General features: G+C 40.4%; 1 protein-coding gene and 1 pseudogene across 2 annotated transcripts; both read right to left on the bottom strand.

Annotated features, from left to right (window-relative positions):
* Nucleotides 1–6399: 6399 nt before the first annotated feature.
* LOC143886249 (endochitinase-like) lies at nucleotides 6400–8119 on the bottom strand (annotated as a pseudogene). The gene is made up of 3 exons (XR_013253721.1): nucleotides 7759–8119; nucleotides 7029–7182; nucleotides 6400–6934 (listed from the first exon to the last, which is right to left on the bottom strand). The product of XR_013253721.1 is annotated as an endochitinase-like (transcript).
* Nucleotides 8120–19400: 11281 nt separating this feature from the next.
* LOC143886248 (endochitinase-like) lies at nucleotides 19401–21470 on the bottom strand. Its single transcript, XM_077390188.1, has 3 exons — nucleotides 21032–21470; nucleotides 20010–20163; nucleotides 19401–19915 (listed from the first exon to the last, which is right to left on the bottom strand). The coding sequence occupies exons 1-3, from the start codon at nucleotides 21453–21455 to the stop codon at nucleotides 19546–19548; spliced, it is 948 nt and encodes a 315-aa protein (XP_077246303.1). The 5' UTR covers nucleotides 21456–21470; the 3' UTR covers nucleotides 19401–19545.
* Nucleotides 21471–24550: the final 3080 nt, after the last annotated feature.

Raw genomic sequence — 24550 nt, 5'->3', positions numbered from 1 at the left:
GTATGTAGACAAAGGGAGGAAGCAAAGGTAGATTATCAAGAACATTGCTCATTGTGTAAATAAAGGGGTTCAGCAGACCATCACCTTTTCATCAATTGTAAGGTGACTTGAAGGGGTTGGACTTCAGTGCTAAAGTGGTATGGCCTTACTTGGTTGTTTAGGAATCCAACATCCACAAACTTTGTCAATGGAAAATGGGCCATTACGAAGACAAAAATAGTGTTCTTTGGTCGGTCATTCTTTATGTGGTGCTTTGGTTGGTTTGGGGAGGAAGAACCTTTGAGGACAAGTCATTAGCAGATATTGGGGATCAAAAGTCATAATCATTAGGTGGGCATTGTAAAGGAATGAATTTTGGGTGATCTCAACTCAAGATCTCCGAGGAGATAGAAGGATATTATTTTTCGCTGAACAAACAACTATGGGAAACACACAAGATGGAGGGATCCTCTTGATGTTACGGGGCTAAATTTTGATAGAAGTCGGGTGGGGGATCATAGAACAACATATTTTCTATGATAGTACAATGAATATTGCATAGTAGAGCAGCAACCAAACCTCCGGCAACTCCAATCATACGAAATGAGTTCGACTTCCAATTATGAAAGCCTTGGAAGAGGAGGATGAATTGAAATATAGCTGCTACACCGAAACAGGGCGCAAAGAACCAACCAGAGCAAAGATCTTTTCAGGAAGAATTCTAGTTATGTTCCCATGTCGTTCTTGTATTGCCTTTCTTTCACCCGTTTTTAGGCCTGATTCTGAAAAAGGTACAAGGGCTAGAGTTACAAAGATGAGATTTTGATGGCACATTTCAATCCATTAGGTTTCAAGGATTCCAACAAAGACCAAGCTTGTAATCATTTATGTAGTATTCGCATTTTTACTAAGTTGCGAAGAAAGTTTTAGGTTGAGAGGGACTTATCTAATGTGATCAGTTGGTGCCCTTGTTCATCATAAACAGTCCCCTCTTCTCTCCTGTTCTTGGCCTTTCTTGGTCCTTCACCGCACTTGCTGTGTATTTTTCTATCTGGGACAATATCTTGCTGATTTTCTCTCTATATCCACCTCTTTACTGTAGATTCATATTCCCAGACATGCCATATCGCTGATTGTTGTGGCCTTGGGACTGATGGAAGCTTCCGGGCTTCTTCACCACTACTCTTGGGTCCCACCCAGCATGTCCCATACCAGGCGGGGTCTCACCCAGTCCCATACCTAGGCGGGCCCCCACTCAGGACAGTAACATACCACCACGCTTCCGAATCTGCCGTCCTCAGTGGCTCATTCTGTGATGGCTTTCACTCTAGCCTTTTTTCCAGGCATCCATTTCCACAGGTCGCCCCTTCCACGGTGGCCCACTCTATGGCAACTTCACTCTCGCGGCTTTCACTCTGGCTTTTTACCCGGTAGCCCTTTCTAGGTAGTCCTCTCCACAGGTCGTCCCGTCACTCGAACACCGGACGTGGTGGCTGCTTTGATACCAAATGTTAGGTACTTTACCAATACACCAAAAGCTCCAAAGCTGATAGAACGCGTAAGGCAAGGCCCTTTAAACCTGTCTCATATCAGGCTTGGTCCCACCCAGTCCCATACCTAGACTGGCCCCTACTCAGGACCGTAAAATAGATAGCATTGCAGCCCTTATTCAGAATGAGTGCGAAGAGCCCTCATTTCTTGATCCTAATGAAAATTATTAGTAAGAAGAGCAGAAGACTCGTTTGGCTCATCCGTGGATTTAAAAGAAAGTGAAACAGGTAGATTAATTTGTTCCTTTTTTACTTTCTTTCCAATTGGGGGAGACAAACCAAAAGGCGCCTATTGAAAAGAAAATGAGAAATGTAAAAGGAAAGTAGCAAATGTGAAGGAGAAAACAATTTGATGGGAAGAGATATCCATCCATTCTGAAAACTTTTATAAAGGCTATTTAACAATTTAATAAAAATGATTGTTTTAAATTTTCCAAAGGTTTAAAGTTTTATTGAAAATTTCAATAATACATTTTGGGATTTGCTAGGGTCCATCGCAAAAGGCATTTCGAGGCTGGTCTGTCGCATGCCAGACCAGCCACCTCATGAATGGAGACAAAAGCTAGCAATTCCCATACATTTTTGGGGAAAAGGAAATAAAATGCATATTTTCGAAGAGAAAATGTGAAGTACGTTTTGGTAACATAGATTGCAAACCACCCGATCCAATTAATGTAGTGTTCGTGGTCAAATTGGGGGCAGTTATCATGAACGCCTAATTAATCAAATAGGACACATTGACATGCGGGTTGTTTATAAAAATTTATGGTTGGGCAATATCAAATTTATGTTGTCATCTAAAATGTAGCCACATGCAAGATGTTTCTTTGGGGAAAGTGACATATTGCACCCCATTTTTTTTCCTCGGGCCAGCCCCCTCTAGTGCATTTATGAATTATGATTACTGTATTACACCCCAAGGGGTTAGCCCGGGGAAGAATAAGGGGTGAATATATCATTTCCCTTCAGCAATGGTGATTTTTTCAATATATTATCCTGCACTAAGAAAGGCCTCAGATCATAATTAGACTATAAGCTAAAAATGCCTTTGTTGAATTGATGCCAAGAGAAGAAGCATCAATGTAAAGATAATATCGTTTACTGTTCCCTCTTAAAAAGAGTATTTTAAGAGAATATTCACTCCTAAAATAAATGCAAAGATAATATCGTTTTGTAGGGAGGATTAGGGCTACAACAGGGTCGGGTTTTTCAAAACCCTAGCCCAACCCTGGATCCCATTATCTCGACCCTGACCCGCCCTGAGTCAGGGCCGAAGAACCTCCAACCCATGGCCCGCCCTGCAGGGCTCAGTGCTGGCCCTGGCCTACCTTGATTGGCCCCGATTGGGTGGGACCGGGCCGGGCCAACCCTAATTGACCCTATTGCAAATACCTGTTAACTTGTTAAGAGTGCCAAAAATAAAGCAACAGAACAAAATGATCAATAAACAGAGAAAGGGAACAAAATAAGACAATATGAATTCAACAACATAATGGGCAACAGAGACAATTAATAATAATAATCTAAAGAAACATCAATCCAAGATAATAGAAAACATTAGCAAAAGAAACATGCATAGATGGTTCAATTCTATAATAGAAAACTTAGGGTCGGGTCGGGTCAGGGTACCCGAGGCATTAACCCAGAACCCGACCCGACCTGAGTCAGGGTCTAAAAAGATGAACCCTGATCCGCCCACAGGGTTGGAAAATCCAACCCTAACCCTGTTCGGGCTCGGGGCGGGTCAGGGCTGACAGGGCCAAACTTGCACCCCTAGGGATAGACCTGGCAAAACCGACCCGTGCCCGCGGGTCGACCCGGCCCACCTGCAAATTTGCGGGTACGGGTCGGAATTTTCGTGACCCATCAAAATCAACCCGCAGGTCACCCAACCCGCCAAAACATGGGTCGGGTCGGGTTAACCCGCGGGTTTTGTGGATTTTACTTTTTGTTTAACTTTTTATTTTTATTATTTAAAAAGATGAAAAATCAAAGGTTAAGATCAAAAGATCAAAAGCAAAAGCAAAGGGAGTTAGGGTTTTATACTTTTCTCTTTTATAGCTTTTTAGATTTAGCCATTTAGGGAGTCACCGAGTTAGGATTTCTCATCTCTGTAACCTCTTACCGCCAACCATCGGAGCAAAACCGAAGGAAGAAGAAGGCCACCATCCGAGCCGCCTCCTTGCCGATCCGGCCACCATCCGAGCCACCTTCGATTCGGCCACCATCAGCTATATTTCCTTTTTATTTGTCTTACAACCATGATTCTTTATTAGCACCAGTCCCCTTGAAGCTTTCCAGAACTTCACCTTGAGATTGCCTTTTATGTAAAAGAAATTTACTTTAAAAAAAAAAAATTTTGCGGGTGACCCGCGGGTCGACCCGGCCCACCCGCATTGGGTATGGGTCACCTGGTTGCTAACCCGCAACCCGCATGACCCGCACCTCCATGACCCGCGGGTTGACCTGACCCTACCCACCCGTTTGCTAGGTATACTAAGGGAGGATGCTTTCTTTAAACTAGTTTAACACTCTCCATGGATTACTTCATTTTGTGATTACCCATCGTCCACGGAATTGAGTCATCTATTCTGTGGGTGCATTGGATCATTAAATCATGGTGGGACCATGGTGTTCCGAATAGATCAATCGTATCAATTACTAGACCTGACAAAAAGTGACCTGGACCCTTGGGTCCACCCTGCCCGCCCGTAATTTAGTCACTAAATTAGTGACCCGTTGAAATTTGAACTGGCCCGTGCGGGTCCCATCAAAACTGGGCCGGGCTGGGTATACCCATCTAAACCGTACATGTGAAGGAACACAACGTAAAATGACACTCGTCAAAGCTAAGATAATAACAGCCAATCAAGAAATTTTAAAATAAAGAAATCTTAACTCTTCCGCGGCAAAACCCAAAAAACCAGCTTGCCATTTATCATCCCTTGCCTGGATCATTTGATGAAATACCAACGTCACTAGCCAAGCCATTTCTACTAGAACTCCTTTCTGTTAAAATGACACTCGTCAAAGCTAAGAAAAACAAAATAAGAGACTTAGAAAAAAATGCATGGAGTAGCCCCATTGCAAATGAACCCTTGTCCCTTTTATACTAGGTTGCATTTCCTCTTAATCTAGACCGTCCATTTCTCTTTTTCTTTGATCTCACAGTTCATATAAATTGCTTCTCAATGAAGTAATACAAAATGCCTGGAGTACCCTCTAAAAGAGAGAAATCTCCTATTTAATCTAAAAGTTGTCATTTGTTGCGAGTTAGGAAATGCGGCCTGTATCTACTTGAACAAAAAAACAAAAAACAAAATGAGGGTATCTGCGGGTTCACCCGACCCAACCCATGTTTTGGCGGGTTGGGTGACCCGCGAGTCAATTTTGACGGGTCACTCAAATGCCAACTCATTTATAAATTCCTTGATTGGAATTTATAATCTTCGATCTTCAACAACGCATGTTTTGGCTTCAGACAGAGATACAAAGATTGAGACAGAACTTAGAATACCATCGATGAAGGGGACGAAACAACTTTGAACAAAAATCAGTAGGCAGCAATCATTGAAAGAAATGGAAGAGGGGGAGACGTATTATATCAGTGTTTTTTTCACATGTTCATTTTCTTTGAATGGCTTTTTTGAGATTGATGTTCATTTATTTATTTATTTTTAATGGCTTTATACCATGTTGACTGAACCATAGTTCTAAGCATGGTTTTAAATTTCGACGAGATTCGGTGGAGACCGACACCGGAATCACACTTACCCGAAATGGTATTTTATTTCAGCCGAAATTTTAGAATTTCGGTCGAACTTTTATTTTTTCCCGAAATTTCAAACAAAAAACCTGTTTTTTATTATTATTTTAATATTTTACCGAAATTTCGGCCAAAATTTTATATCGAATAAAATACTGTTTTTCTTGTTTCGCCGTATTTCAGCCGAAATTTAAAACCTTGGTTGATAAATCGACTCGCCATGTGTCTTTCTCTCTCCTCTAGGTTAGACAGAGAAAGAGGAGAGAGATAGACACATGGGGAGTCGATTTATCCATTTGGGGAGTCGATTTATCACTGCCCAAAATATTTTTGAAAAGTTTTTCCAATGGTTATGGCTGATTTAGAGGCACATCAACTTAAATTGAAGGTCCCACTAAATAAAACCATGTTGAATAAGCTTTTGTGGTTGTTTCACCTCCTTGTCGCCCAGAAATCAGCCTGTCATGTTTTTGTGAAGGTCTGAGATTAATCCCAGTAAAAACATGTTTTTTAATCTCAGCCCTTCACAAAAACATAAAAAGGCGATGAACGCATTTGGTCGCGAAGGAGGTGAAACAATTTCTTATTCCTATCCCATTTTTTAGCCAAAACAAAAGAATTCATTATTTCAGAATCCTGGTTTAAAATTAGTGATAAAATACATTGTTATAGAGCCAAACCAGCTAGGCAGTCTAGCCTTATCATCCGATTGACCGCCTTAAAATTAAGGGTCCCTATCAGCCAGTTATACAACCAAAGTGTATATTGTAGTAGACAATTTGTTATATAAATGTTAAATTCTTACGTAGGATTTGAGTCTTAGGAGTTAAAGTGTGAAGAAGAATTTGAGTCACTGAATGAAACTAGTTTTTCACTGAATGAAAATTTGAATACAAATTTAATTTTCACCTTCTTTTCTGGACATGCTGTTGCATCAATTCCATCCCATGTATTTCATATGTCGTCCCCTCAGATCGAGAAGGAATCGAAGACAATTTTTTCAAAGAGAGGGAAGACTATGTTACCTTTGACAGACCATATATAGATTTGTTATAAATCATCTATTTACTATTTTTTCTCATACGAAGGGAATAATCGCCTTTCATAGGCTCGCCACTTCAGATTTTATGCATAGGTAAATCATCTATGTAGTTTTATTCAATAAACTTGAAGATGATTACACAGGATTTGTATACTGATGACAAAATATTATTGTCTTCGACACTTATTTAGATGATACTAGTAGTCATTTATTTTAATACATCAAAAGCACCTAATCAAGCAAAAGGACGTTGGTTGTAGCAGTCAAGGTTGGAGCCATAGCTCACACCAAGTATGTCACAGTCTCTCTTGTAGAATCCGATGCGGTCCGCCACCGCATTGTTGGTGCCTTTGCCGCATTCGATTCCACCATTGATGATATTTGTAAGAACACCGAACCCTGGAAGGCGACCGGCAGACTTGTCGGCAGCGGATGGTGTCCATTGGCCAGTGATGACATTATGGCATGAAGGTTTTGGAGATCGTCCAAAACCATAGGGCTGTCTTAAATGAAACGGTTGCATCAGTGGCAACAAGGTCTGGGTTTCTGAGAAGGTCCACCCCAATGGCTTTTCCAGCTGGGCCATAGTTGTAGTTGCTGTAAGCATCAGAATCAAAGTCAAGTTAATCCCCTAGAAAATTATACATAGAAACAACATGACAAAAGTATGGGAAAAGATGATGAAACTTACTAAGAGATTTGAATGGGACCTCGGCCGTAGTATTTTTTACCAGCAGCACATGGCCATTGTGCATTTGAAACACAATAATCTCCTGGACTACCTTGTTCTTGGAGGAAGCAATATCCCCAAGCATATGGACCGTCTGATGCAGTTGCCCACCCACCTTAAAACATCAATTAATGGATCCATTAGTCAAGAATTAAAGTTCAATGTTGGGTAGAAAAATAACATAGTAAAACACTTCTATACAGAATTTTTTCTGAAAATAATAATGCAAGTGAAAATTGTTGGGGGTTCCATGCAAAGCAAAGATTCCACATCAGAAAAGTTGAAGGACGTGGATGGGCTTATAAAGATTTGGGTACCCTCCCCTTAAATGCTAGCTTTTAAGGTTTGGGCACCCTCCCTTAATGGCTACCTTTTAAGGGTAATTCTAGTTGGGTACCAACAAAAATGACTAGGATTTGGTCATTGTTGGTGGGATTCGAGCTTTCATCATTGTCTTCTTGCGGACAAAATGGAAGATCTTGTCCTTCTTACAAAACAGATTTCCGTTTTTCAATCCTCACTAACATGCTATTAAATGCATGAAAATGAAGATTATTGTTCTTGGGGCACCCTTGTTGCTGGGTTTTTACAAGAGCGGCCTTAAGTATAGCACTCCTCATATTTCAATTACTAAGAAAATTATGAACAAATCAATCAAAGAAGATGGGATATCTCAAAAAGGGAGACCTACCAATAGTTTCATGGGATGTTTGAGCCAAGAAAGCTGCAATCTCCCTTTTACGTGTGTTGGTGTCACCCGTGGTTCCAAAGCTACCAAAGGCATTTGCAGCAGCTATGAAGGCATTGTAAGTGTAGAAGCCATTGCCTTTGCAAGCACCATCATTTCGATGCTTCAACATTTGTATGAAGAGGGCCGGAGTGATGATGGAGCCCACACCACTACCACCACTCGGAGTAGGAGACGGTGTTGAACCGCCACCGCATCGGCTTTGGCAACCGGTCCCACAGTACGCGGTGGTGGTGCCACACCAACCAAATTGGCTGCAACATAGCTCTCCTGGACATAGAGCTTGCCCAGCTTTTCTCCTCATTTTTGCTAGTAGATGTGTTGCTTAAGAAACATGAGGCCTATAAATAGAGAGGGGGGAGGGGTGTTGGGGTTTCTTTTGACTAGTCAAAAATAATAGGCGATAATTCAAGGTAGGACAAGAGGAAAGGATGAGGTAATGGCAAAGAAGATAAGAAGTTACAAGACCTACGCCAGCGAGATAAACAAAACAAGAATTCACCGAGGTAGAAACTTTGGTTGGAAGTGGGAATTTCCATGAGAAGCTCAATTTGGGCCCACTCCCATGATTTCCAAATGATCGTGACCCTTCATCCAAGGGGGTCCCCCATTATGTACCATGTCTAGAAAGTCTTTCTAATTGAAACTATTCGAGTACTTGAATGTTGACTGTCGTTGCTTCACGTTTTTTTTTTCTTCGCTTTGTTTGATTTTGGAGAAAAGTACGGAATATGTGCTAATGTTTGGGGAAATTACGGATTAAGCACACTTTTAAAACAAGAACGAAACACAGGCTAATCTTCAAAATCGGGTGGTCAAAAGACCCGGATACCCTTCTGACATCGACAGGGTCCTCCTTTTTCATTACTGCCAATTAAATTGGAAGGCTTCACGAGGATTCTTTTGGTTCATTTGAATGGGTATTTGAACCGAAAGAACCTTGGGTTCGTTTCTATCTTGGCAGTCAGAAATAACTAGAGACGGATGGATGCTTGACATATGTTGGAATACTTGAACTTTTTGGAATGCTAATGTTGTTGAATACTTTAATGAGCAACGTTATCTTTTCTCACTTCCTTTTTGGCTTAGAATCTTTTCCCACTCTTTTGGTGCTCATTATTTACGTTGGCTTATCCCATTATTTAACGCCAGCTTACCCATTAATTACGCTTGCATACCCCATTATTTACGCCGGCGTACCCATTATTCTCTTTTGGCTTAGAATCTTCTCTTTTCCCTTCTCTTTTGGTCTTCATTATTTGCGTCGGCTTACCCCATTATTTACGCTTTCCGCCAGCGTACTCCATTATTTCCTCGGGCGTACCCATGAATTCCGCCGGTGTACACCCTATTTCTCTTTTGGCTTAGAATCTTTTCCCTTCTCTTTTGGTCCTCATTATTTACACCGGCTTACCCCATTATTTACGATTTCCGCCGGCTTACCCAGTACTTCCGCCGGCGTACCCATTACTTTCGCCGGCGTACACCCTATTTCCGCCCGCGTACCACATTATTTACGACGGCGTACCTATTACTTCCGCCGGCGTACCCATTATTTCTCTTTTGGCTTAGAATCTTTTCTCTTCTCTTTTAGTCCTCATTATTTACGCCGCCTTCACCCCGTCATTTCCGCCAGCGTACCAATTATTTCTCTTTTGGCTTAGAATCTTTTCCCTTCTCTTTTGGTCCTCATTATTTACACCTGCTTACCCCATTATTTACGCTTTCCGCCGGCATATCCCATTATTTCCTCCGGCATACCCATGAATTACGCCAGCGTACACCCTATTTCTCTTTTGTCTTAGAACATTTTCCCTTCTCTTTTGGTCCTCATTATTTACGGCGGCTTACCCCATTATTTACGCTTTCCGCCGGCGTACCCCTTCATTTCCGCCGGTGTACCCATTATTTCCACTGGCGTACCTATGAATTCCATCGGCGTACACCCTATTTCCGCTTACAGCGTATTTTCGTCGGCGTACCCCTTTGTATTCCGGCGGCGTACTCCTGAATCCGGTAGCGTTCTCAACCAAAAGAGACATGAGAAATAATAAAATATTCAATAACATCGCTAATCTAAGCCAAAAGATGAGCATTCAATAACGTTACCGTTATAAGCAAAAAGAGAAATGAGGACCAAATGAGAATTGAAAAGATAGAAACGAACCCAAAGCCAAAAGAGACGTATTCAAATAACGTTACCGTTCTAAGCCTAAAGAGAAGTGAGAAAAGATAATGGTTGACTTTGGGTTGTCAACGTTTCAAAAAGTTTTTCAACACGTGTCAAGCATCCGTCCGTCTCTAGTTATTTCCGACGGCCAAGGTAGAAACGAACCCAAGGTTCTTTCGGCTCAAATACGCACTCAAACGAACCATAAGAAACCTCGTGAAGCGCCCCAATTTAATAAGCAGTAATAAAAAAGGACGACTCTGTCCAGGTCAGAAGGGTATTAGGGTCTTTTGACCACCCGATTTTGAAGATTAGCCCGTGTTTTGTTCTTATTTTAAAAGGTGCCCGCTATCCGAAGTTTCTCTAAACATTAGCCCGCATTCCATACTTTTCTCTTGATTTTGTTATGGGAAGTGATATATTCGTCCCTTCTTTTTCCCGGGCCAACCCCTTGTAGTTTAAAAGAGTAGTCATATATACACTTAAGCGGGCTGGCCCAAGGAAGAAAAAGGGTTGAATATATCATTTCCCTCTTGTCATTTCATAGATAAAATACAAATAAAAATAAGCTTCCAACTAAAAAATATTTAGAAACCCAAAGGGCTCCAAACTTAGAAACGTCCAAAATAACGTGCTAGGATTTTCAACATAGATGAAATCAACTTCTATTTTGAAGCAATCATTGTCACGCCCCAAACCCCACCCTGGGCTTAAGACATGACAGCGCCGTACACCTGCAAGACGAATCCCACAATGTACAAGGCTACAAAGTAATAACAAAATAACCTGGCAATTCATAACTAAAATATCAAAGTTCAATTAATGCGGACCCATCAGAGTCAAATCAAATCTCATCTCTCCCCAAAGAGTCAAAGCGGAAATAAATAATATTGTCTTTACATCTTATTCAAAGTACTCACTTCCTAAAGAATCTGAAAACAAATAAACTAATTTCCGAGTAAATGTCAAATTCCAGAACTAAGCGTTCTGCTCCACGTTAACCTCACAAGGATCAAAACCTGAAAATGATATATAACCACAGTCAGCTGAAAAGCTCAGTACATAATAAAGCACTACTCTAAGCACAGTCTAACATGACAGGATTCAATGGGGTCAACTAACAGAGCCAAAACTGAATTCACTACTGAATAGTAAGCACAAAGTAGTATAGTGTATGTCAAATAAGGTTCTGAATCAAAGGTGCAATAATGCAATTCAATGTCTAAGTTTGAATCAAAGTCGAAGGTTTCAGAGTTCATGTACAAAGGGTTCAAAGTTCAAATACAATTAAGAATCATTGGCATGGTTCAGAAGACATGTCATTGCTTATACACCGACAGTCCATGGTGTTCGGAATCAGTTCCTGAAGTTCAGATACAAGTCGACAGGGCCAACGTTTTATCCCACTGATGGGCCAAAAGTTCCAGTGTACTACCCCCACGGTGGGTCCAGAGTTGCCAAATATTTTACCCCATATGGCAAGGTCCAGAAATCATCCAAGCCTCCACAGAAGTGTTCAAAAGTGTCCAAGGTTCATATTCAAATAGTTCAGAATATTCAAAGTTCAAACTGATAGTTCACAGGTTCAGAGTTCAGAGCAGATGTTCATAACAATATTTCAGAACAGTTATTTCAAAGGTTCTAGAGTAGTAATAGGTAAGACAAAATGGCATGCTAGACTCATAGCTAGTTCAGAAGTTCAAAGGTGTCAATACAGAATTTCAAAGTCAATATGAAGAGGGTTTACAAATACCCAAAGTAGTACGTTATTACGTACCTCAAGGATACTCGATTCCTTTCTTAATTCGGATTATGATTCAATATCCTGATCTGAACAGAACATAAGTAACAAATAATGGCCCAAAAGGTAACCCATTCTGTAGCTATTTCTAGTATTTTTGTGATATCAATATTGTAAAGTTTCCAAAACTTATTGAAACTATTTTTTAACATAAAGATGACATTTTCGGCATATCCGTTGAATACAAGAGCGTCGAAAATTGACAAGAAAAGAATAAGTTATCAATTTCCGAAGTTTTGGAAAAATTGTCGCGCCAGACGTTCGAGAATTCCGGACGTTTGAGAATACAGATGTCCGAGAATTACGGACGTCCGAGGATCCATCTGTTGCCAAAGTTAGTACTCACGGACGTCCACAAATTTTCCGGACGTCCGCCCCAAGCGCGGACCAAGATTTCTCCGTAACGCGATTTTTCACCGTTTTTTGTTACTAAAACGGCCATAACTCCTTCGTTTGGGGTTCAAATCGCGCGAGGTCGGATCCGATGAATTCGTATCGGCGAGAAAAATCCATTAAATCTGATTTCACGCTCCGAATTCATATGTATAATTTAAGAAAAAAATCACCAATGATTCTACGTCGAATCTCCAAAGTTTTAATTTCTAAATTCAAATTCATATATATTGATTTTGAGTTCATTGGAATTGTAAATCAATATCGGGTCCAAGAAAACTCAAGATCAACCCAAAGATTCTTATGTCTAATCCATATTAATCAAAGTTCTTATTTCTTTTCTCTTTTCAAATCCTTGTTTTAGGGTTTCTAATATTTCAAATCGTTCATGGTTCATAAGTCTTACCTTGGTTCGCGGCTTCGACCTCAAAATCGCGATCTCCTTGGTATTCTTCTTCTCTTTCTTGGGTTGCACAACCGTTTAATTTTAGCCACAAAGCAACTATTTATAGGCTTTATTAGAAAGCCCTAATATGAGTTTAACATGAACAGACAAAAACGGCCCCCTTTATCAAGGGGGGACGAAATTTTAAGTGGGGGGTATTTTGGGTATTTACAATCATGTACAATTTTTCTTAGGGATGAGGTGGCTGTAGCCGTGAGGGACTTTCCGTAGAAGACTTCAAGCCTTCAAAGAGCTTGTATTTTTCTAAGTCACTTGGCTTTTTAGTCCAGGTGGATAGCACTAGAAGTGCCTCACGACTTATTCGTACCTTATGATACTAAAGTCTCTGATGGGTTATATAAACCTTTTTCTTGAGTCAAGATGTCTCATGCCGTATCAAATGGGAGTCAAAATTATCGCATTTAGGTAAACAAGCCAATCTTGCAATTCCTATTTCATTATCTAACTATAAGGGTATTTGGAATCCTTTCCCACTTGCCTTGGTAAGAAGAGTGCTTTTTATTGCTAGATTATTCGGAACAGAAGTTATTCCTGAATAAGTGTTTATTCAGAATTTGTTTTGAACAATTATCCCGGATAGAAACAATTTGGCATAAGGAAGCAATCTGTCAAACAAGTCTTCATCCCTTCCCGAGTAGGAAGTGATCTACTAGAGGCATGAAGTTGAAAGATGCTTTTAGTTCTTGCAATATGTTTTGAGTAATGGAGATACTTTCCTACTAAGATTGATGATTTCCATAATACAATTGAACAGCCTCCATGTCTATACTCGATCATTTTTGTGAAAACAGAAAACTAGTGGATCATGATTTATGTGAATGCCAATCTTGTTACTAACTGATTTTTAGAGCACTCCTCTAAACTTTTCTATTGGATTGCTCTTATATTGCTATAAACAGGGCAGTGTTTTCTATAGTTCCTCACAATAACACTTGTGTATAGCAGGTGCACTCCACAGGTAAGGCACTTGCCAAGGATATGAACTTCGAAAAATTAGCAAGGAGCTGTCTGTTGCATGATCTGAAACTTCCCTTGTGTCTTGTATTGTATAATCATATACACTGAAATCAGAGATTTAATCAATGGAAAAACCACATTCTATAATACATTTTTGTTGAGAAGCATGATCCCAACATTGGATTAAACTTAAAATTGGTGAAATCTGTGTAAAAAACAAGGGCTCATCGCTGAATTATTATTATCTGCATGGCTCTTCAGGAACCTCTTCCACTTCGCTGCTTCTTTTCTTCTAACCCAGTTGCTTCATTCAACATGTCGGCGGCATCCTTGTGCATGTCTAGCTTTGCAAGGGCCACTGACTGCATGTAGAAAGATGTGTGCCAGTCTGGATAAACACATTGAGCTTGCATTGCATCTCTGAGAGCGGCATGTGGTTGATCACAGAGAAGATGGCACAAACTACGTCTCGCATAGATTGTTCGGGGCCACCATTGTTCCAACATCTATGAACCGCATACCACAAGTAGAATGACCAAATGAGATCACCATCTTCTTTTTTAGTTTCTACAAACTCCATAGGTTCCATATCTCCATTACAGAACATGATTTGCTTATGGGTTCATTTGGATCCATGCAAGTATAGGTTGAACCATGGTTTTAAATTTCGGCCAGAATTTTGGTCAAAATTTCGGATTTTGGCCAGGGCCGACACCAAAAGTACAAGATGAAGATGAAGATGAGAGAGAGTCTGCGTCTGCGATGGATTTGGGTTTGGGCTTTTTTACAGAACGAGAGAAGATGAAGATGAAGACGAGAATCTGTAATTTTTTCGTTTTGAAGCTTAAAATGTTAGAGAGAGAGGGAGCGATTCTGCGATTTGGGTTTTTTGGAAAACCCCAACCATGAAGACGAAGGTAATTTGGGTTTTTTTGCTTTTTCAAAACGAGCGCGTGTTGGGGTTTGTCGAGTCTGCGATTTGGGGTTTTTCAAAAAAGAACCATCATGAAGACGATGAAGGCAATTTGGGTTTTTTTGCTTCTTCAAAACGAGCGCGTCTTGGGTTTTTCTTCGCATTAGCTAGTGGGACCCACTTCAAAGCAAACCTTCAGCGCACCATATTTCCATGCGCTTAAGCGCACAAACAGTTCTCTCTCTCTCTCTCTCTCTCTCTCTCTCTCTCTATATATATATATATATATATATATATATATATATTTTTTTATTTTTTTTTTCCGAATTAAAAAACAATTTGCCGAAATTTAACAAAATTTTTTTTACTGAATTTCGGCCGAAAGTTCAATATTTCGGCCACAGCTGAAACTGATACCGAAATTGAAATTTCAAGCCTTGGGTAGAATTGCTATGAGTGCACCCATGCATTCAAGTCTGAGAGCAGTGTGAGAAGTTTGAGAAATTGCCTGGCAGTAAAAGTTGATGGCTGATTTAAAACCTTTATCGCAGAATGCCAAATCGCCACGCTTCCTTTCTTGGCCCTTCACCTTACTTGCTGCGTATTTTTCTATCTGGGACAATATCTTGCTGATTTTTTCTCCATATGCACCTCTTTACTGTAGATTCATATTCCCGGACATGCTATATCGCTGATTGTTGTGGCCTTGGGACTGATGGAAACTTCCGACCTACTTCACCACTACTCTTGGGTCCTAACCAGCTTGTCCCATACCAGTTCCGGTCCCACCCAGTCCCATACCTAGGCGGGCCCCCACTCAGGACTATAACATACCACCACGCTTCCGAATCTGCCGTCCTCAGTGGCCTATTCTGTGACGGCTTTCACTCTAGCCGTTTTTCCAGGTATCCATTTCCACAGGTCACCCCTTCCACGGTGGCCAACTCTATTGAAACTTTACTCTGGCGGCTTTCACTCTGGCTTTTTACCCGGTACCCCTTTCTAGGTAGTCCTCTCCACAGGTTGCCCCGTGATTCGAACACGGGACGTGGTGGCTGCTTTGATACCAAATATTAGGTACTTTACCAATACGCCAAAAGCTCGAAAGCTGATGGAATGCATAAGGCATGGCCCTTTAAACCTGTCTCATATCAGGCTGGGTCCCACCTAGTCCTATACCTAGACTGGCCCCTACTCAAGACCGTAAAATAGATAGCATTGCAGCCCTTATTTAGTCTATTTAGAATGAGTACGAAGAGCCCTCGTTTCTTGATCCTAATGAAAATTATTAGTAAGAAGAGCCTAAGGCTCGTTTGGCTCATCCGTGGATTTAAAAGAAAGTGAAACGGTAGATTAATTTGTTCCTTTTTAACTTTCTTTCCAATTGGGGGAGACAAACCAAAAGGCGCCTATTGAAAAGAAAATGAGAAATGTAAAAGGAAAGTAGCAAATGGGAAGGAGAAAACAATTTGATGGGAAGAGATATCCATCCATCCTGAAAACTTTTATAAAGGCTAGCTATTTAACAATTTAATAAAAATGATTGCTTTAAATTTTCCAAAGGTTTAAAGTTTTATTGAAAATGTCAATAATACATTTTGGGATTTGCTAGGGTCCATCGCAAAAGGCAAATGAGGCTGGTCTGTCGCATGCCAGACCAGCCACCTCATGAATGGAGACAAAAGCTAGCAATTCCCATACATTTTTGGGGAAAAAGGAAATAAAATGCATATTTTCGAAGAGAAAATGTGAAGTTTTGCTAACATAGATTGCAAACCACCTGATCTAATTAATGTAGTGTTCGTGGTCAAATTGGGGGCAGTTATCACGAACGCCTAATTAATCAAATAGGACACAATGACATGCCTGTTGTTTACAAAAATTTATGGTTGGGCAATATCAAATGTATGTTGTCATCTAAAATGTAGCAACATGCAAGATGTTTTTTTTCCTCGGGCCAGCCCCCTCTAATGCAGTTATGAATTATGATTACTGTATTACACCCCAAGGGGTCAACACGGGGAAGAATAAGGAGTGAATATATCATTTCCCTTCAGCAATGGTGATTTTTTCAATATATTATCCTGCACTAAGAATGGTCTCAGATAATAATTAGACTTTAAGCTAAAAATGCCTTTGTTGAATTGATGCCAAGAGAAGAAGAACCATTTTTACCGTTCCCTCTTAAAGAGTGTATTTTAAGAGAATATTCACTCCTACAATAAACGCAAAGATAATATCGTTTTCTAGGGAGGATGCTTTCTTTAAACTAGTTTAACACTCTCCATGGATTACTTCATTTTGTGATTGCCCATTGTCCACGGAATTGCGTCATCTATTTTGTGGGTGCATAGGATCATTAAATCGTGGTGGGACCAGGGTGTTCCGAATAGATCAATCTCATTAATTAGTAGACCTGGCAAAAAGTGACCCGGACCCGTGGGTCCACCCTGCCCGCCCGTAATAGATCATTAATTAGTATACCTGGCAAAAAGTGACCCGGACCCGTGGGTCCACCCTGCCCGCCCGTAATTTAGTCACTAAATTCCTGTTAAAATGACACTCGTCAAAGCTAACGTGGGATACACGACAGCACTGCAAACGTATAGGTCTTTGAACTAGAGCTTCAAAGTGGAGGAAGAGGAATCAGCACAAAGTAGTCAGACTAATCAGAATTAGTTGTACAAAGGATGGGCCCACTAAATGAAGAGGTGGGACGACTAAGACTTATGAGAATTAGTTGTAGAAAGGATGGGTCCACTAAATGAAGAGGTGGGACGACTAAATGAGAAGTTGTAGAAAGGATGAAGAGATGGGATTACCTTAACAGTTTGAAAGGCAAAAAGTTGCATTTCAGTGGATAGTCTATCTCGCGGGTCATGCGGGTGGGGGTCAAACGGCTTGGGTCAAAAAATGACCTGCATCCCTACTTGTCAGCACTTTGGTGACCTTAACCCCGTAATTTTTCGCCGAAGAGTATTTTTTTGGGTGAATAAGGAAATTATAGAGAGAAAAACAAAATAAGAGACTTAGAAAACAAATGCATGGAGTACCCCCATTGCAGATGAGCCCTTGTCCCTTTTATACTAGGTTTCATTTCCTCTTAATCAAGACCGTCCATTTCTCCTTTTCTTTGATCTCACGGTTCATATAAATTGCTTCTCAATGAAATAACACAAAATGCCTGGAGTACCTTCCAAAAGAGAGAAGTCTCCTCTTTTATCTAAAAGTTGTCATTTGTTGCGAGTTAGGAAATGCGGTGAACAAAAAAAAATCGAAATGAGGGCATCTGCGGGTTCACCCGACCCAACCCATGTTTTGGCGGGTTGGGTGCCCCGCGGGTCAATTTTGACGGGTCACTCAAATGCCAACTCATTTATAAATTCCTTGATTGGAATTTATAATCTTCGATTTTCAATAACGCATGTTTTGGCTTCAGACAGAGATACAAGGATTGAGACAGAACTTAGAATACCATCGATGAAGGGGATGAAACAACTTTGAACAAGAATCACTAGGCGGCAATCATTGAAAGAAATGGAAGAGTGGGAGAAGTATTATATCAGTGTTTTTTTCACATGTTCATTTTCTTTGAATGGTTTTTTTGAGATTGATGTTCATTTATTTATTTATTTTTGAATGGCTTTATACCATGTTTACTGAACCATAGTTCTAAACAAGGTTTAAAATTTCAGTTTCGGTAACCGTTTCGGACCCCACAATAAACCGAAATTTTGGTCCGAAATTTGGTAATTTGGTTCCAAATTCCGGACTTAAATTTCGAATAGCACTTTTTTTAAAAATAAATGATGTCATTAAACCGAAATTTTGGTCCGAAATCCGTGAAAAAATGAATTTCGGAAATTTTGGTTTCGGTCCCCAGCGGTATCCGAAATTTCGGTCGAAATTTTAAACCATGGTTCTAAGCATGGTTTTAAATTTCGACGAGATTCGGTGGAGACCGACACCAAAATCACACTTACCCGAAATGGTATTTTATTTCAGCCATAATTTTGGAATTTCGGTCGAAATTTCGTTTTTTCCAAAAATTTCACGCAAAAAACCTGTTTTTTTAATCATTTTAATATATTACCGAAATTTCGGCCAAAATTTTATATCAAATAAAATACTGTTTTTCTTGTTTCACCGGATTTCGGCCGAAATTTCAAAATTTTGGTCGAAATTTCATTTTTGGTGGGTCCAAAACCGGTATCAAAACAGAAATTTAAAACCTTGGTTCTAAGTAATAAATACATTTTTTGGATTAATAGTTTAATATTTAGAGAGGAAAGAGAGAAAAGTGAGAGAAGAGATGGGTTACATGCATGGTTTAAAATTTCCGTTTCGGACCCAACCAAAAACGGAAATTTCGGATTTCGCCGAAATTTCGGTCGGAAATTTGGTAATTTGGTTCCAAATTTCAGACCCAAATTGCCGAATATATCATTTTTACCTTAGTTTAAACGTAAAAGCTACTTTCTTACGTGTACGTTTGGATTTCAAGAAAAATATTTTTGAAAAGTTTTTCCTATGGTTATGGCTCATTAAGACACATCAACTTAAATAGAAGGTCCCACTAAATAAAACCATGTTGAATAAGCTTTCGTGGTTGTTTCACCTCCTTGTCACCCAGAAATCAGCCTGTCAAGTTTTTGTGAAGGTCTGAGATTAATCCCAGTAAAAACATGTTTTTTAATCTCAGGTATTTCATATGTCCCCTCATATCGAGTAGGAATCGAAGGCAATTTTTTGAAAGAGAGGGAAGTCTATTTTACCTTTGACAGACCATATATAGATTTGTTAATTATAAATCATCTATTTACTATTTTTTTCATACAAAGGGAATAATCGCCTTTCATAGGCTCGCCACAGTAGATTTTAAGCATAGGTAAATCATCTGTGTAGTTTTATTCAATAAACTTGTATATGATTACACAGGATTTTTATACTGATGACAAAATATTATTGTCTATGACACTTACTTAGATGATACTAGTAGTCATTTATTTTAATACATCAAAAGCACCTAATCAAGCAAAAGGACGTTGGTTGTAGCAGTCAAGGTTGGAGCCATAGCTCACACCAAGTATGTCACAGTATCTCTTGTAGAATCCGATGCGGTCCGCCACCGCATTGTTGGTGCCTTTGCCGCATTCGATTCCACCATTGATGATATTTGTAAGAACACCGAACCCTGGAAGGCGACCCGCGGACTTGTCGGCACCGGATGGTGTCCATTGGCCAGTGATGACATTATGGCATGAAGGTTTTGGAGATTGAGGGGTCGTCCAAAACCATAGGGCTGTCTTAAATGAAACGGTTGCATCAGTGGCAACAAGGTCTGGGTTTCTGAGAAGGTCCACCCCAATGGCTTTTCCAGCTGGGCCATAGTTGTAGTTGCTGTGAGCATCAGAATCAAAGTCAAGTTAATCCCCTAGAAAATTATACATAGAAACAACATGACAAAAGTATGGGAAAAGATGATGAAACTTACTAAGAGATTTGAATGGGACCTCGGCCGTAGTATTTTTTACCAGCAGCACATGGCCATTGTGCATTTGAAACACAATAATCTCCTGGACTACCTTGTTCTTGGAGGAAGCAATATCCCCAAGCATATGGACCGTCTGGTGCAGTTGCCCACCCACCTTAAAACATCAATTAATGGATCCATTAGTCAAGAATTAAAGTTCAATGTTGGGTAGAAAAATAACATAGTAAAACACTTCTATAAAGAATTTTTTCTGAAAATAATAATGCAAGTGAAAATTGTTGGGGGTTCCATGAAAGCAAAGATCCCACATCAGAAAAGTTGAAGGACGTGGATGGGCTTATAAAGATTTGGGTACCCTCCCCTTAAATGCTAGCTTTTAAGGTTTGGGCGCCCTCCCTTAATGGCTAGCTTTTAAGGGAAATTCTACTTGGGTACCAACAAAAATGACTAGGATTTGGTCATTGTTGGTGGGATTCGAGCTTTCATCATTGTTTTCTTGCGCACAAAATGGAAGATCTTGTCCTTTTTACAAAACAGATTTCCGTTTTTCAATCCCCACTAACATGAGAGCTGATATCAAAACGGGATTTCGTTCAGAAAATAAAGACAAAATCCTATGCAAGAAGACAAGGAAGTGAGATCGAATCCCCATGAAATGCAAAAACAAAAAAACACAATGAAAATGACCAAATTGTCGGTTAATTCTACTTTTGTCTTTATGTTTTGGAAGTGTTTTCCATAACATATATTTCAAGAGGAATGCTAAACTAAAGGACCCCCTTTTAAAAAACCCAGATACAAGGGTGCCCCAGTTGGACCATCTCACCAAAATGCATTTATAATCGCACAGAAAAACATGCTATTAAATGCATGAAAATGAAGATTATTGTTCTTGGGGCACCCTTGTTGCTGGGTTTTTACAAGAGCGGCCTTAAGTATAGCACTCCTCATATTTCAATTACTAAGAAAATTATGAACAAATCAATCAAAGAAGATGGGATATCTCAACAAGGGAGACCTACCAGTAGTTTCATGGGATGTTTGAGCCAAGAAAGCTGCAATCTCCCTTTTACGTGTGTTGGTGTCACCCGTGGTTCCAAAGCTACCAAAGGCATTTGCAGCAGCTATGAAGGCATTGTAAGTGTAGAAGCCATTGCCTTTGCAAGCACCATCATTTCGATGCTTCAACATTTGTTGGAAGAGGGCCGAAGTGATGATGGAGCCCACACCACTACCACCACTCGGAGTAGGAGACGGTGTTGAACCGCCACCGCATCGGCTCTGGCAACCGGTCCCACAGTACGCGCTGGTGGTGCCACACCAACCAAATTGGCTGCAACATAGCCCTCTTGGACATAGAGCTTGCCCAGCTTGTCTCCCACACTGTTCTGCCAAGGAGCCTAACAAAGAGGCGAAAGAGAACAAAACCAAGATCCAAGTCCTCATTTTTGCTAGCAGATGTGTTGCTTAAGAAACATGAGGCCTATAAATAGAGAGGGGGGAGGGGTGTTGGGGTTTCTTTTGACTAGTCAAAAATAATAGGCGATAATTCAAGGTAGGACAAAAGGAAAGGATGAGGTAATGGCAAAGAAGATACGAAGTTACAAGACCTACCCCAGCGAGATAAACAAAACAAAAATTCACCGAGGTAGAAACTTTAAGGTTGGAGCTGGGAATTTCCATGAGAAGCTCAATTTGGGCCCACTCCCATGATTTCCGAATGATCGTGACCCTTCATCCAAGGGGGTCCCCCATTATGTACCATGACTAGAAAGTCTTTCTAATTGAAACTATTCGAGTACTTGAATGTTGACTGTCGTTGCTTCACGTTTTTTTTTTTTCTTCGCTTTGTTTGATTTTGGAGAAAAGTACGGAATAGGGGCTAATGTTTAGGGAAATTACGGATTAAGCACACTTTTAAAACAAGAACGAAACACGGGCTAATCTTCAAAATCGGGTGGTCAAAAGACCCGGATACCCTTCTGACATCGACAGGGTCCTCCTTTTTCATTACTGCCAATTAAATTGGCAGGCTTCACGAGGATTCTTTTGGTTCATTTGAATGGGTATTTGAACCGAAAGAACCTTGGGTTCGTTTCTATCTTGGCCGTCAGAAATAACTAGAGACGGATGGATGCTTGACATGTGTTGGAATACTTAAACTTTTTGGAACGCTAACGTTGTTGAATACTTTAATGAGTAGTGTTATCTTTTCTCACTTCTTTTTTTGGCTTAGAATTTTTTCCCACTCCTTTGGTCCTCATTATTTACGCCGGCTTATCCCATTATTTAACGTCAGCTTACCCATTAATTACGCTTGCGTACCCCATTAATTACGCCGGCGTACCCATTATTTCTCTTTTGGCTTAGAATCTTCTCTTTTTCCTTCTCTTTTGGTCGTCATTATTTACGCCGGCCTACCCCATTATTTACGCTTTCCGCCAGCGTACCCATTATTTCCTCCGGCGTACTCATGAATTCCTCCGGTGTACACCCTATTTCTCTTTTGGCTTAGAATCTTTTCCCTTCTCTTTTGGTCCTCACTATTTACGCCGGCTTACCCCATTATTTACGCTTTCCGCCGGCTTACCCATTTCTTTTGCCGGCGTACCCATTACTTTCGCCGGCGTACACCCTATTTTCGCCCGCGTACCACATTATTTACGACGGCGTACCAGCCGGCATACCCATTATTTCTCTTTTGGCTTAGAATCTTTTCTCTTCTCTTTTGGTCCTCATTATTACGCCGACTTACCCCATTATTTACGCTTTCCGCCGGCGCACCCCGTCATTTCCGCCAGCGTACCAATTATTTCTCTTTTGGCTTAGAGTCTTTTCTCTTCTCTTTTGGTCCTCATTATCTACGCCTGCATACCCCATTATTTACGCTTTCCGCCGGCGTACCCCATTATTTCCTCCGGCGTACCCATGAATTACGCCAGCGTACACCCTATTTCTCTTTTGGCTTAGAACCTTTTCCCTTCTCTTTTGGTCCTTATTATTTACGCCGGCTTACCCCATTATTTACGCTTTCCGCCGGCATACCCCTTCATTTCCGCCGGCGTACCCATTATTTCCACTGGCGTACCCATGAATTCCAACGGCGTACACCCTATCTCCGCTTACACCCTATTTTCGTCGGCGTACCCCTTAGTATTCCGGCGGCATACTCCTGAATCCGGCAGCGTTCTCAACCAAAAGAGACATGAGAAATAATAAAATATTCAATAACGTCGCTGTTCTAAGCCAAAAGAGGAGCATTCAATAACGTTACCGTTATGAGCAAAAAGAAAAGTGAGGACCAAATGAGAAGTGAAAAGATAGAAACGAACCCAAAGCCAAAAGAGACGTATTCAAATAACGTTACTGTTCTAAGCCTAAATAGAAGTGAGAAAAGATAATGATTGACTTTGGGTTGTCAGCGTTCCAAAAAGTTTTTCAACACGTGTCAAGCATCCATCCGTCTCTAGTTATTTCCGACGGCCAAGGTAGAAACGAACCCAAGTTTCTTTCGGTTCAAATACGCACTCAGACGAACCAAAAGAAGCCTCGTGAAGCGCCCCAATTTAATAAGCGGTAATGAAAAAGGACGACTATGTCCATGTCAGAAGGGTATCAGGGTCTTTTGACCACCTGATTTTGAAGATTAGCCCGTGTTTTGTTCTTATTTTAAAAGGTGCCCGCAATCTGTAGTTTGTCTAAACATTAGCCCGCTTTCCATACTTTTCTCTTGATTTTGTTATGGGAAGTGATATATTCGTCCCTTCTTTTTCCCGGGCCAGCCCCTTGTAGTTTAAAAGAGTAGTCATAAATACACTTAAGAGGGCTGGCCCAAGGAAGAAAAAGGGTTGAATATATCGTTTCCCTCTTGTCATTTCATAGATAAAATACAATTAAAAATAAGCTTCCAACTAAAAATATTTAGAAACCCAAAGGGCTCCAAACTTAGAAACGTCCAAAATAATGTGCTATGATTTTCAACACAGATGAAATCAACTTCTATTTTGAAGCAATCATTGTCACGCCCCAAACCCCACCCTGGGCTTAAGACATGACAGCGCCGTACACCTGCAAGACGAATCCCACAATGTACAAGGCTACAAAGTAATAACAAAATAACCTGGCAATTCATAACTAAAATATGAAAGTTCAAATAATGCGGACCCATCAGAGTCAAATCAAATCTCATCTCTCCCCAAAGAGTCAAAGCGGAAATAAATAATATGGTCTTTACATCTTATTCAAAGTACTCACTTCCTAAAGAATCTGAAAACAAATAAACTAATTTCCGAGTCAAAGTCAAATTCCAGAACTAAGCGTTCTGCTCCCCGTTAACCTCACGATGATCAAAACCTGAAAATGGTATATAACCACAGTCAGCTGAAAAGCTCAGTACATAATAAAGCACTACTCTAAGCACAGTCTAACATGACAGGATTCAATGGGGTCAAGTGACAGAGCCAAAACTGACTTCACTACTGAATAGTAAGCACAAAGTAGTATAGTGTATGTCAAATGAGGTTCTGAATCAAAGGTGCAAT

This window comes from Tasmannia lanceolata, unplaced genomic scaffold (assembly GCF_043159265.1).
Source record: "Tasmannia lanceolata isolate RefF3 unplaced genomic scaffold, GAP_Taslan_0.1 ptg000011l, whole genome shotgun sequence".
Classification (NCBI taxonomy): domain Eukaryota; kingdom Viridiplantae; phylum Streptophyta; class Magnoliopsida; order Canellales; family Winteraceae; genus Tasmannia; species Tasmannia lanceolata.
The sequence above is the reverse complement of the archived record's forward strand: the minus strand, read 5'-3'. Positions and strand labels throughout refer to the sequence as shown.